The sequence below is a fragment of the Danio rerio genome, chromosome 7 (genome assembly GCF_052040795.2).
Source record: "Danio rerio strain M-AB ecotype USA chromosome 7, GRCz13ab, whole genome shotgun sequence".
Classification (NCBI taxonomy): domain Eukaryota; kingdom Metazoa; phylum Chordata; class Actinopteri; order Cypriniformes; family Danionidae; genus Danio; species Danio rerio.
The window spans coordinates 24,237,131-24,251,817 of record NC_141027.1 but is presented as its reverse complement, the minus strand read 5'-3'; the positions used below and the strand labels follow the sequence as shown (position 1 = coordinate 24,251,817).

Below are 14,687 nucleotides of genomic sequence, written 5' to 3'. Positions count from 1 at the left end.
ACTGTAAATGGCTGTTATCATGACTATAACGGCAGACACAGACAGTGCGTAAACCTACCGCAAGTCAGCTAAACTGTAGGTGCAGCTAAAATGAAACACGAGGAAACTCCTCACGAAAATAAATGCCATGATCATATGAATTTCAAAATGACTGATTTAATAACTTTTAATGTACAATCTAACAGAGTCAATTCTCTAAAAATCAGCGAGAGGCTATACAATTTCAGTTACTCAGGTAAATGAAAAAAGATCTGAGTTTACCTTTCCATGAATTTTGGGATGATTCTCTAGCATGTCACTTTAGAACTACAGTGGACCAGTTAGTTTTTAAATGTGTATGTGTGTCATGCATCACACATACCAAGATTCTGATTGTATATTTTAATTCTGATTGCATATTTTACAAAAAATTTCCCTTAATCACGTTTTCATCTTGTTGTTATTAATCAATGAAAATGTATATTTTTAATTATAGCTGTGGTCATCATCACTTCATTTTTATTTAGTTTTCCTCTAGTTTTTGTCGGTGCTATCTTGTTTATCACGAAAATTATGATGACAATTTTCCGTCAACGAAATTAACACTCATTATAAGTGTATAAATATGTATATAAAGAGCTCTTCATGAAAAAAAAGTCTTGTTGAATTCTGTATACTTTCAATACCTTGGGGGAACAGTTTGTTTTATGTAGTTTACCTCACAGAGGCAACAACAACTTACACAACAGCTTTTTCCACATCTGCTTGTGGCTTGCTTGTTAACACTTGTATATTTTAGGCATTTTTCTCTGATAGTGCATGCACACATTGTTGCTAGGAATGAGTTTTTTGCTAGAGCCTCTTATGTTTGACCATTAGGTCAACTCACGCTCTGGTGAAAGAGCACTGATGACCAGGGCAAGAAAGCCAGAGTTTTGGGACTGTCAGAAAAAGAGAGATGGATCGAAGTGTGAATGAAGAAGACCAAGGGGTCTTACTCTGGGAGAGGGGAAAGAGAGGTTGTGGGAAAATGTGCAAATAGACAGTAAAAGAGAAAGGGATGTGTGAAGATGAATGGAATGATGTTTTTCATGGCGTCAAGAAGTTTTGAGCGTGGGCTTTCCACAAACTTCACGCTGGAGCTACAAATACTGCAAGCTATATGTAGACAGCCAAACAAGAGAGACACTAAGAAAAAGTAGAGGGGTCAAATGGTGAAATATTACTTTGTTATGATATGTCTTAGAAAGGGTACAATACAGTATATTTAAAGATTAACAAATATAACTGTATGCTTTTTGTGCAAAACATCGTTTGAGGACATTAAGATTAATGTAGGTTAAATAAAAGATCGAAAATAGTCCCAATATACAGTGCTCAGCATATTTGAGTACACCCAATTTTAATAATGAATATTTTTATCCATTTCTCAGTGAATTTGGGTAATATATATTGGTGGATTTGAACAAAAGAGATTATTAAACAGATATATTTATTACAATAATATTTGAGTCACTAAGCATCTTTCCATAGAAATGGATAGATAATGCATTTAAATTCATGCAAAATATTGCACTAAAAATTAAAAAAAAATTGTTTGCGAGTTAACAGATTTGCAGGTTTTAAGGCCCTTAAGGTCGAACAGCTGTATCACAATTAAAATGTTCTGATTGGCTGAAATAGAACAGTTTTTTTTTTATTTAACCAGATGTTCTCAAGCAACCCTAAAACCTTTTATTTTTTGCTTTGCCTTTGTTTTGTTTAGAGAACGGCAGGAAGTATGTGAAAGAGCAAAAGTGGAAACTCTGACATAGTTTCACAGGATGTCCCTGTTCTCTACTCCTTTATGCCTTTTCATAGTGCTGCAATTGTAGAATTGTGCACATGGCTTTGTGTCAGAACCTTATTAGCTGCTGAAATAGGGATTATAAGTACACTCCTGGCACAAATACAACTGCAAAAGGAAGTCAGAAATAAGGCTGCCATTTAGATACCTTGTCCTGGCCAAATACTAGCAGCATTCAAAACAACCCTTTAATGCATTACTTGTGTCCCCAGCAAACTTCTCACAGTTAAAGGTTGTAATTAATTAAAAAATGAAATGGTATTAAGAACACTTTATGCACAAACTACTCCTTAAAAGTTATGTATACTACAAAACACAATAGAATCATACATAATTATCAAATTGGAAAGAATTTTGGCCGTTTACACTTTTTAGATATTGTATTTTGGTTATTCAAATCCCCATATACACACTTGTGATTGTATTGATCACATTTAAATGTGAAGTGAAAATAGGGCCACTGTGGCAAATCCAGTGTGGAAAAAACCACAATCCACTATATTTTAGAACAGAGGCCATGAGTGTACATGAGCTGCCAAAAACGTAGCACATGATCTGACTTGAATAAAGAGGCTAAGTACGGAAAGTTAAATGAGTAACATTGTGCATATATGTGACCTTCACTGTAAGCAGCTTATTGAAGTAAGACTCCTGTTGTCAGAAATTGTTTCTGCATGCTCAGATTAGCACAATATACGATGTAGTGCAAATTTCACTACCCTAATTTCAACAGGAATCTGTCTGTAACTCTCTTGCATTTCTGCTTCTTTTTTCCCTTTCTGAAAGTTTCACAAGCACCACCCTCTTAAGCATGTCCCCCTCCAGTTCATTTCCCAGAATGCAACACATGCCCTTATCTCAAGACACATTAGGTCTGAGATAGAGGCTCGACATTGCGAGGCTGTGTTTCTTTCACACAGATAAGACACAAGGATTAATGCAGCTCCACACTCAAAGCTTTGCTTGGTTTGCGCTGCTTTTCTTACGTAGAGTTTTTTGTGTTGTTTTTAGTCTAAATATTTAATTAAAATTTGTAAATCAAGAAGCATTTTCTGGTCAAGTAAAAAAAAAAATCTTGTTTTTAGAACAAAAATGTGCAAAATAATCTTCCAATAGGGTAAGCAAAATAATCTTGTTTTCACTTTGAAATAAGATTATTTTGCTTGTTTCAAGGTAAAACTCACATAATATTGACATTATTTCTGAAAACAAGACAATATTTTTTGACCTGTCTAAAAAGAATGTTTCTTGATTTAAGAATGTTTAGATATTTGCACTAGAAACAAACAAAAAAAAACTCTAAGTAAGAGAGGGATTTTTTGTAGTGTGACTATTTTCTTTGCGTTGTATTAAGCAGGGTGTCATTTTGCACTTCAAAACTGTTTGTCACTTTAGCCACAAACTCAAATGATCATATATTATGTGTAAGCTTATGGCAGCAACATATTTTCACCAAAAAACTGTTTTGTATTGATTTATTGTACATAATTTGTTAGGAGTAAGCTAATTTAATTGCAAAAAATGTTAAAGTAGAACAGGTAACACTTTACAATAGGATCTCATTATAGTGAATTTTAGTTAGTATATTGAAATTAATAGTATAGCCACTTCCCTTTTCTTTAAATTTTCTCTTTTCTTTTATTAACATTATTTGTTTTAACTAATATATCATGCTGCCAAGCACATGCTTAATTTGTAAAATGAATGCACATCATTTATTGTTTATGCACACCATATGAGGGTTATAGTGTGTTTAATTATTTTATTCTTTTAATCAAATTTGTACTGTTATATCTTTTTCTTTTTTTCTATTTGTACTGTCATTTTCTTTTACTTTTGTTTGTCAACTATGATAAAATCTTATAAATAAATGTTAAAAAGCAGTATAGCCATATTTGTTAAAGCTATATCTTACACTTAGTGTAAAAGGTTATTAACTTCATTTAATAAAACAATAATGATTTTAATGAGTTAATAGTCATTAACAAAAAACAATTTACATCACCCAAGATTAATAAATGCTTTTGTAGTTTTCATCATGACTAGTTAGTCAAATGAACTAATGTTAACAAATGGAGTCTTATTGTGCAGTGTTAACAAACAGTCCTCCAATAGAAATAGCATTTTCATGTAATATCTCCTGCATGTTGTAGGTAAGATTAACCTTAAAATATTTATGTTAAACTACACTATAAAGTCTTGAAGCATTTGGTGCTGCAGCTCAACAATTGTAATATTTGTAAAAGTTTAATTAATAAATAATTAATCACTGTATTTATAATATAATTAAATGCATGTTCTTTATTGTATTATTCTCTAATATTGTGTGACAGAATGCCCCACCATGCCTAATATCACATGACTTGCTTTTTAATGTCGGGACTAGATGCTACTGCAGGTGGAAGCAAATTCAAACTGAAAAAGAGCCAAAAACTTTTACTGTTAAGCCCCTTTCACACAAACTTTCTCAATTCACACATAGTTCACACTAGTTGCTCTATCTAAAGGTTGCTACCAGCATTGGTCTGCCTGGCGACCAGGCCTATTTGAATTATTATTGAATTGGATAAGTTTTTGTTTTACAACAGATATAGTATGTCGAAGAAACAGGAAAAACTTGGCTTTGTGTCAGAACCTAATTAGCTGCCTAAGAAAGGAATATAAGTACGCTCCTGGCACAAATACAACTGCAAAAGGAAGTTTTTGTTTTACAACAGATATAGTATGTCGAAGAAGCAGGAAAAAACTCTGATGGGCAAATCAAGAAGCAGCACTTTTGCATATCTTGCAAGTTCTCAAAATGCAAGACTCAAAGTTTACTTGCATGCTCAGGTTTCTTGTGTCCTTCTTTTTTTTATGGGCAAATATGTCTGTCACATGCCATCGGCAGACTATGGGCATGTGACCATGAGTCATTTGGCACATAAAGTACATTGATTTGAATATGTGACCCAGGATCACAAAACTAAAATGTAATTTTTTTTAATTATTGAAATGTATACATCACCTGAAAGCGCAATAAATAAGTGTAGGTGTATAAGCATTGATATATGGTTAGGATAGGACAATATTTGGCCAATTCTTTAAAAAATCTGGAATCTGAGGTTTCAAAAATTCCAATTACTGAGAAATTCAGCTTTAAAGTTGTGCACCTATGTGTCTAAATGCTTACACTTTGCATAATACAAACAGAATGTACAGCAATACACAAATATCTTTACATATGAAAAAACAAAGGATTAAAATGTTATACTGTATATGTAATACTACTTAAATATAAAAACTACTGCCTCCATGACTTCTTCATCTCGGGGGACTTTTTCAGTTTATTCATGACAGTTTACTTTTGTATAATGTTATTATTATTAGTAGTAGTATTTAGGCTGTTACATGCAAATATAGATTTTAGTATTTAGACTTAGATTTGTCCACGTGTTGGGTTTTGGACCATATGGGGCATTTGACGTGTGTTTGGATAGAACAGTTTGTTGACCACATTTTCACATTTTATTATTGTAAATTTATTCATTTGCTATAAATTAGAACTGAATTTAGAAATAGTTTTGAAACAAATCTTTTCGCTTAACAAACTAAATTAAATATGCGGGCTAATGAATGTTCTCCGTGGAGTGTATACAACACCATTTGCTTATCCACGAAAGTGAAGGGGTAAAGTAAAAAGTAAAAGTAAAGTAAAGACAAAGTAAAGAGGCCGTATGGAGAAGGCTGATTCTTTTTCCTCCTGCTAAAAATACTCTGTTTAACTCGCTATTTTCTCGCTAGTAAAGCATTCAGTTTTTCCACTTACAAAGTCTGCCATGTAAATAGAAAATGTGCCATAGCGCGACACAACTTAAAGGAATGGGAGATGAGACTCTGATTTTTTTAATGCACGTTATGCTCTAAGCACAACCCTGTTAGACCTTGCACTAGAAATCAGAGCATATTTTTCCGCCCTTAAAACAGCAAAAGTGGATTCAGAAACCCCTTAATGCCTTTTGTTCTTTAGACTTTCCGTCTAGATCTTTAAAATAGAGCCCTTGATATCCTTGTTATTTTTTAATATCATATTTTTTATTAATATTTTATTTTATAGTTTTTATTGAACTAATAGGAAATATGACAATATTTACATAAAACACAAACAAATAACCAAACATATAACTTAAACTGACTGCCACATTTTACATTAAGAGATATGCTTTTTGTTGTCAATTTTTGTGTGTGATTATTATTATTATTTTACTCATACAGTGTATATTTGGTTACTCCAAAAAATATACCTGCAATTTAAGACTAAATAATCTGCATTTGACTTGCCTGTTAGCAGTGCATTCAGTTGTCAATATTCTACAGATTCACTTAAAGGTCTATTCTGAGCTTATAATTGTGTGTCTGATTAATTTCTCATAGCTGAAAGCATTATTTTATAATCCTTTGGCATACTGGACTACTTAAACTGCAGGGCGCTCATTAATCTTACAAGCGATTCATAGTGTGTGTGTCTGTGTGTTAACGTGTGTTTCTGTGTGTTTCAGTGCTGCTGACTTGGGTGAATTGTTCCAGCGTGCGCTGGGCTACAAGAGTACAGGATGTCTTCACCGCAGGGAAACTTCTGGCACTCATTCTTATCATCATCATGGGCATCGTACAAATCTGCAAGGGTACGTATTGTATACCATATGCCTGTGCATAACCAGCTATTCAATACACTCTGAGTGTGAGGCTACGTGCAATGCTTGTGTTTTTGTACAAGTGTGCATGCGTGACTAACCCTGTCCTCTTGCTTCATTTCTAATAGCTTCGTAAATTCTTCAGAAAACTGAAAGCACAGCACTTCCCTCTTTTTTCCTGGTTGTGTCAGCAAAAAGTGACTGGGTTCAGACCCTCTAATAAAGAATAACACTGATAATGCGGCTGTGCGTCAGAAAGGATTCAATAATGATCACACTGCAAGAGGACCTGCTAGCTCAGAGACTGACCTGATAATATGAGAGTGACAGATGTGATTCCACGCACAAGCTCTAAAACAACTGGATTTGGGTTAGTTGGCGATGGCTGTGCTTTTCACATGGGGTCATGTATGCTCTCAGAGCGAGTTCAGAGAGTACATGTGACCCAAAGGCCTGACCCTAGAAAAGTGGAATTAATACTATGGCTTAAGGAACAAAAAGATTGTAGATTTAAAGCGATAGACACGGTTTCAAACTGGTTCTAACTGGATATTTGGTTGTGGGAATCTGTCGGTAGACTAGTTGGTAGACTATTTTGATGTTGATTTGCTAGAAAAGGCAGGTCAAGTTACCAGGTGTATTTTTTAAATGGTCTGCTTATTTATCCAAGTTTTTTTTCCTCTAAATCCAGCTCAATTTTAGTTTTTTTTTTACAACGTATTAAGAACACAATGTAATTCTTGGTCCTTGACCTTCAGTCGCTGTGTTGTTTGACTTTGAGTTGTTCTGGTTGAAGCGTTTGCTAAAAGTTAACTACCCAGCAAATCAAAAAACAGCCATTTTATAACATATTTCTCTTTCATGCTTGATAATCAGTGTACCCTTTTCTCCTTCTGCAGGCGAGTATTACTGGTTGGAGCCAGCCAATGCTTTCGAACCATTTCAAGATTATGATGTCGGTCTGATTGCTCTGGCATTTCTACAGGGGTCCTTCGCCTACGGTGGCTGGAATTTCCTCAATTATGTCACAGAGGAACTGGTCGACCCTTATGTGTAAGGCAGATTTTATTCAAAGAACTCAGTCATTTAGTACTCTGGTCTTCAGGATTTAAGTTAACATTAACTAGATACAAATTAGTCAATGTTTGATGTAATTTCAAATAATGCAGAAAGAGAAGGTGGGACGGAGTAGCTCCTCCCCCTTTTCAAAATTAGTCAAATCACATTTAGCATTTGTCACAACTCAGAGTTATTGGGCCAATTGCCATTCAGAGTTATTGAGTCTATAGATCTTTGCACACTGAAATCCAAAACTTTCGTAAGCGTATTCATATCTGAAAAATTCATCATGTACACAAACCTTGCACACTGAATCTGATGCACATGAATTAAACCATTCCAAAAAAACATTTTGAAGGCATTTCAAGCAGTAATGCTTCTCTCTCTTCTCCAAAGAAGAAAAAGAAAAAGGGATATGCTACATATTGTCGACATCCAATACAGGAAGGAGAGTTCAGCTCATTATCAAAGAGCTGCGCTGATTTATCTCCAAATTTTATTTCAGAAAATCAGTGGAATTTTGAATCATTGCTTGTCATTCACGTTCACATAAGTAAACAAATCTGAGACCGAGGCTGGTAGTAGAGTAGCCTACCTATGGACATTATAATAGGTTGCGGCCGCATTGACATGTCAAAGCAATGAACCGAAGCAGTACATGAGGCAATTATAATGTCTATGGGCAGTTCGTTGAATGTACTGCCCATAGACATTATACTGTCTATAGGCAGTATAATATAGTACTGTAGTGGACACACACATACACACACACCAAGCAGCAACAGCCAGCAGGGGGTTTGTAAAGTTATCTGTGGCTCAAGTGACGCCATTTTGTATTTTGCCTATCGCTTGTAAGGTTGCTCTAAACCAGGGGTGTCAAACTCAATTCCTGGAGGGGCGAAGTCCTGCACAGTTTAGTTCCAACCCTGCTCCAACACACTTACCTGTAGCTTTTAAACAAGCCTGAAGGACTTAATTATTTTGATCAGGTGTGTTTAATTAGAGTTGGAACTAAACTGTGCAGAGCTGCGGCCCTTTTGGAACTGAGTTTGACACCTGTGCTCTAAACTGTCAAAACACCATCAAAAAAATGTCAAAAAAAAATTTCAGATGCGAAAAACAAAAAAAATCGTACTGTGTTCGAGTTTTTTTATGACAGACGAAAGTTTCGGAGGCAGTGTTAGACAATATGATTCACAGAACAGGTTGAATTTATTTTTTAATGTATGAAAATTACGGCAGAATTTTCTAACTTTGTGCAATAACCTTTAGACTCATGACAGCCACAGTCCATACACTCAAAAAACGACATTCACACTACTTAAAATTTGTCAAAACACCACAATTCTTAAGGTTTTTTGAACAACTTAATTGTTTTATGTTCAATAAACTTAAATTTGTAAAAATTATTACGTTGACTTAATTTTTATGTTGTGACAACATAAAGGATTTGTATAGAACTCAACATTTTTACAGTACATAGTAATTATTTTGTATGCATGTGGGCAATGTGTTTCCCCCTGTGGGGGAACGAGTAATGAGTAGATGGATCTGAAGACTTAAAATGTCTTAACTTTCAAATACAAAACTTTACAACTTAAAAATTCTTGACTGAAATATTGTGTTGTAAGTCTTAAATCATTTTAAACTAGTCCTAATTTTCAGCTGTGCATGTTAAGCTACCCAATCGGGCAAACACACAGCCAATCACTAACGTTCAATATAACTTTTATTCTCTATTTACCAATATGGTTTAATTATCTTGCTTGCCCTAACATTTGCTTTTAATGGTTTTTAGAAAGATCAGAAAAAACCCATAGCGCTTAGCCCTGTGTAAGTCCAACCTTTTATTCATAATGATCTTTAAAAGGTCTTAAAAAGTCTTAAAATTGACTTGATGAAACCCTGTTGATGTGAATAGTTGACTAGCATTTCAGCATTAGCAATAGTGTCTCGAAGGGGGCGGGACGTATCAAATAGAGAATAGAGTAAATAGAGAAACTAAAGTATGAGATGACATCAAATAACACGTTTATTCACTTGGCTGTGACAAAGTGACATTTTTTCATCTAATGTGAATTCTGTCACTGTTTTGAAGCTTCAGATGTCCTCAAGACAAACTTAATACTAACATCTAAAAAAAACTTTAATTTGTTTTACTGTAATTTATCTAATTTATTAAAATAATAATAACAAATATAGCTGCAAGCAGCAATTAACGGGGGTCAAGCAGTTTAGCAAGGTAGGGTTATATAGCAGTTAGGACGCCTGTAAGTAGTTTATTCGACAATGAAATATATGATTAGAGTGTTAGAGTACAATTTATAGCGCCACCATGTGGCCAATGTCTACGAGTTTCACGCTGTAACCTTAGATTGACCTCTTGCATATGTGTAATAAGTTTGGTGAAGATATTTTAATCCATTCATGAGTTATGGCTATTTTAGTTCTTCCCTAAAAAAAATGACAAAAAAACAGTGAAATAAGCTGTTAGTGATCTCCTACTGCCATCTAGTGGCCACGGTGTAATTTATTTATGTGATTACAGCCATTTTGGTGAGCTCAAATATATATTCCTTCTACGAATGAGCATGTTATAACTATATACAATGAAAATTTAGTATTTTAATAAAATAATTAAAAATCTACAGAGTAAAAAGTGTTACAAGCTTTGACTAAATTTGATCTTAAATGCATTAACTGTGTTCATGCCATGTCATTTTGGGATTTGAATGCATTACATTACATCACATTCTTTGCTACAGAGCAGTAAAACAAACTATAAACTATAAGTGGTCTGTTACTTCCATCTAGTGGACACAGTTGTGATTTTCTTTACATGTTTTAAAACAAGGTGTTTATTATAGAACCAGTTTTGCCAATTAGAATTATTATGAAGAGGTTAACTGGGACTAAATTAGATGTTTAATGCATAACAGTGTTTACATCATGTCAAAATGTGATTCTAAATGATCCTAAATGCAATTTCCCTGACTTTAAACTAAAAAAAAATTGTAAAAAAAAAAAAAAAAACAAAGGTATGCAAATGTTATGAACAATAAATAAGTGGTCTTGTTGTGACATCTAGTGGTTAGAAATGGTAGGTGACTTTTGAAAGTCTGATGATAGAATATTGAAAATATGTGTTTTTGAGACCTTTAAACATTCAAGACGGACAAAAAAAATTTAACATGTAAATCATTTCAGTGATAAGCCTAGACTAAAATTGTTAGTGTGTAAATGAAGCTCATTCACTGCATTTTTAAGCCAATCAGCATGTTTTTAGGGCCATTTCCACTATTATAGCGCCACCTATAGCCCGTTCTTCACAAAATTTTTGCATGTTTATTCACATTGATATGTCTCATCTGCTCACCAATTTCTGTGAAGTTTTGAGTTTTCCTTATTGGTTTACAGGCATGTAGGATTGTTTAGACACGCCCCTTTTGTAAATGAGCCTGTTACAGCTATCCAAAATGGAAAGTTTAACATTTTTTTGATAATTATTGATCTACTCAGTCCAGAGATTCTAACAGCACTGGTTTTGTTGAGATTGAGCTAAAAACCCGGGACTAGTTCGCAAAAGTAGGTTTTGTACATATTGATGTGTTTTTAATGAACGGTGTGAGTGACAGCAGTGGTTTTAGTGTCAAACTGTTCAGTATGAGCAGGCCTTTCATATGATATGTACAATAAGTGTATTTGTGAAATAGTGTGTAAATGAAGCACATGTACTTTATTTTAAAGCTATTTAGCATGTTTTAAAGACTATTTTTGCTATTATAGCGCCACCTATGGTTTAATCCTCACAAAATTTAGCATATTTCTTCACATTGATATGGCACATGTGCTCACCAATTTCTGTGATATTTTGGCTCTTTCTTATTGGTTTACAGATATGTAGGTTTGTGTGGACACGCCCCTTTTGTTAATGAGCCTGTTACAGCTATCTAAAATGGAAAGCTAAACTTTTTTTTAATAATTATTGATCTACTCAGTCCAGAGATTCATACAACACTGGTTTCGTTGCTATTGAGCTAAAAACCAGGGACTAGTTCGCAAAAGTAGGTTTTTCATTAATTGATACATATTTAATGAACGGTGTGAGTGACAGGAGTGGTTTTAGTGTTAAACTGTTCGGTATAAGCAGGCCTATCATATGATATGTATTTTGTGTGGTTGCACAAAAGATTGTGTAATACACAACCTATTACACACTAATAATACGTAAAATCGCCCCCTAGAGGCCGATTTCTTTCAAAATTCTTACAGACCTTGAGAAGCATGAGTCGAATATGCCCAGCGGGTTTCGTTCCGATCACTCATCGTTAACCTTGTTAAATGGCTGCTCAATTTTAATTGGCCAATGGCGGCCATGTTTTTTGACATGCGCCAATGTCCTTATAGTATGTTATGACAACTTGGCCAAAGACACTGCATGACAAGTTTCAAGTTGATTGGACTAATGGTTGTAAGGTTAGAGCAATTTTTATATTTTTAAGCTTTATAGCGCCACCATGTGGCCAAAGTCCGCGGGTTTTGCACTGTGACCTCAAATTGAGGCTACACATGTGTGTACCAAGTTTGGTAATGATATCTCATTCCGTTCAAAAGTTATGACTACAATTAGCATTTAGCTTCAATTAGCATCGAACATTTTTGCGTATTGTTTCGCGCGAGAATAAAAATGTCAACTTTTTTTCAATAATTATTGAGAATCAGTGTCCAGAGAACATTTGAGAGCTGGTTTGGTTTAGATTGGGTGAAAAACCTAGGACTAGTTCGCAAAAGTAGGTTTCGGACAAATCGCGATGTAGCGGGAAAATGGTGCGTCGTAGAGAAAATCTGAGTCACTCCACTTTTGTTTGCACAGACCCAAGGATTCCAAATATGTAAATTATTTGATTCTACGACAAACGGTTTACAAATGGCGGCCAAAAATGTCTAAAATGATGTTTATTTGCGGTATAGCGCCACCTATGGTCCGATTAAGCTGATCTTTGGCCAGGGTCTAGTGTACCGGGGTACTACCATCTGGCCAAGTTTCAGCTCTCTAGGCCTTACGGTTTGGTCTGCCCAATAAAAACTAGGGCAGAAAAATAATAATAATAATAATAATAATAATAATAATAATAATAAAAATCTTAACAAAAACAATAGGGTTTCAGCGCTTCGCGCTTGACCCCCTAATAATAAATAATTCATTATTATTAAATAAAACTATAAATAATAAAAAAAAACTTTTAATTTGACTTCATGGGGACTCTGAAGAAGCAATTACAATATGATTCAAATGGCCTCAAGAGTTACATGTATTGGGTAGGCTGAAATAATCCAGTGTTCCAATTCTGACTGAACACTCTTTTTTTACCCCCCTTTAGGAACCTCCCCCGTGCTATCTTCATCTCTATTCCCCTTGTGACCTTCGTGTACGTCTTTGCTAACATCGCCTACGTCACCGCCATGAGCCCTCAGGAGCTGCTGGCATCTAATGCTGTAGCTGTGGTGAGTGACCTGTGTCCATTCTCAGCAGTCACATGCTGCCAGACTGTGAACCCAACTATTGTTTTACTTCATGCAGGAGATTCTTTGACATATCTACCAAGTATCAATAGTTAATGTTCTCAGATTGATACTTGGAATGAACTCTTGATGTCCTCAGATGTACCATTTAAATAGATATATCAGACTCCGCAATCTCCTGCATTGGCTTCTAATGATTATTATTTTTTGAATGAAAGCAGTATGAAGCTAATAATGCATGTATGCGACCTCTTTTTCTCTGCTTGTCTCTTTTCTCTCCTTCACCACTCTGTTGCTCTCTCCCAGACGTTTGGTGAGAAGCTGTTGGGGGTGATGTCATGGATCATGCCCATCTCTGTGGCCTTGTCCACATTTGGGGGGGTCAACGGCTCCCTGTTCACCTCCTCTCGGTCAGTCCCTCCCTCCCTGCATCCATCCATCATTCATTCATTTATTCATACACACCATTCATACACAACACTCTTTTATGTCATTCTATCTATCTATCTATCTATCTATCTATCTATCTATCTATCTATCTATCTATCTATCTATCTATCTATCTATCTATCTATCTATCTATCTATCTATCTATCTTCACATACTCTCTCTCCTCCATGTCATGTTCTCCTGAATAACAGTATTGCTGGACTGTCCTCGTGTTGTTCAGGTTGTTTTTCGCGGGTGCTCGTGAAGGCCATCTGCCTAGTCTGCTGGCTATGATTCATGTGAAGCGCTGCACTCCTATTCCAGCCCTGCTCTTCACTGTGAGTATAATACAGTATACATGCACTGTCATGCATCATGTAATCCAACTGTACATCTGTCAAATTTAAGATTTCACTTGGTCCCTTGTCTATTTCATGACATCATCATCATATTTAATGTTACCTCGTTTGTTAAATAAACCTCTCTGTTGCTATTTTGCAGTGCATTTCAACACTTCTGATGCTGTGCACCAGTGACATGTACACACTCATCAACTATGTGGGTTTCATCAACTACCTCTTCTACGGTGTCACTGTTGCTGGGCAGATTGTGCTGCGGATTAAACAACCAGATATGCACCGACCAATTAAAGTAAGAATTGCTAATGATAAAAAAATAATTATTGTCTTTCTGTTGAATTTTTAAGAAACACTCCACTTTTTTTTTTGGAAAAGGCTCCCCTATTAACTCCCCTAGAGTTAAATAGTTGACTTTCACCTTTTTTTTTTATCTGTTTAACCAATCTCCGGGTCTGGCTGGAGCACTTTTAGCTTAGCTTAGCATAAATCACTGAATTGGATTAGACCATTAGCATCTCGCTCAAAAAAATGAAAAAATAACTGCTTAGATAATTTTCCTATTTAAAGCTTTACTCTTCTCTAATTACATCATGTACAAAGGCTGACAGAAACCATTACCTAGCTGGGGACTATTTTCAGGCGATGCAAAATATTATTGCTCCTGATGATACGGCAGCAAAGGTCCTTGTTTATTACACCAGAATGAGAGTAAAGTTCCTAAACATACTGACCTAGAAAATATCCACTTTTCATTTTCTGTTGGACTTAGTACACAATTTATTACAGAAGGGTTAATATTTAAATAGCTTTTTTTAAGAG

At 35.0% G+C, this 14,687-nt stretch overlaps 2 protein-coding genes across 3 annotated transcripts in view; one reads left to right on the top strand and one right to left on the bottom strand.

The window, feature by feature from the left end:
- slc7a8a (solute carrier family 7 member 8a) overlaps positions 1 to 14,687 on the top strand; it is a 29,279-nt gene that overhangs the window by 10,899 nt on the left and 3,693 nt on the right. Inside the window, 6 exon segments of the mRNA NM_001271897.1 lie at positions 6,364 to 6,489; positions 7,398 to 7,551; positions 12,939 to 13,062; positions 13,387 to 13,490; positions 13,751 to 13,847; positions 14,011 to 14,160. Of these exon segments, the coding sequence (NP_001258826.1) occupies positions 6,364 to 6,489; positions 7,398 to 7,551; positions 12,939 to 13,062; positions 13,387 to 13,490; positions 13,751 to 13,847; positions 14,011 to 14,160 (755 nt within the window).
- The window catches only part of svep1 (sushi, von Willebrand factor type A, EGF and pentraxin domain containing 1), a 148,215-nt gene that overhangs the window by 132,108 nt on the left and 1,420 nt on the right, over positions 1 to 14,687 (bottom strand). The window lies entirely within an intron of this gene.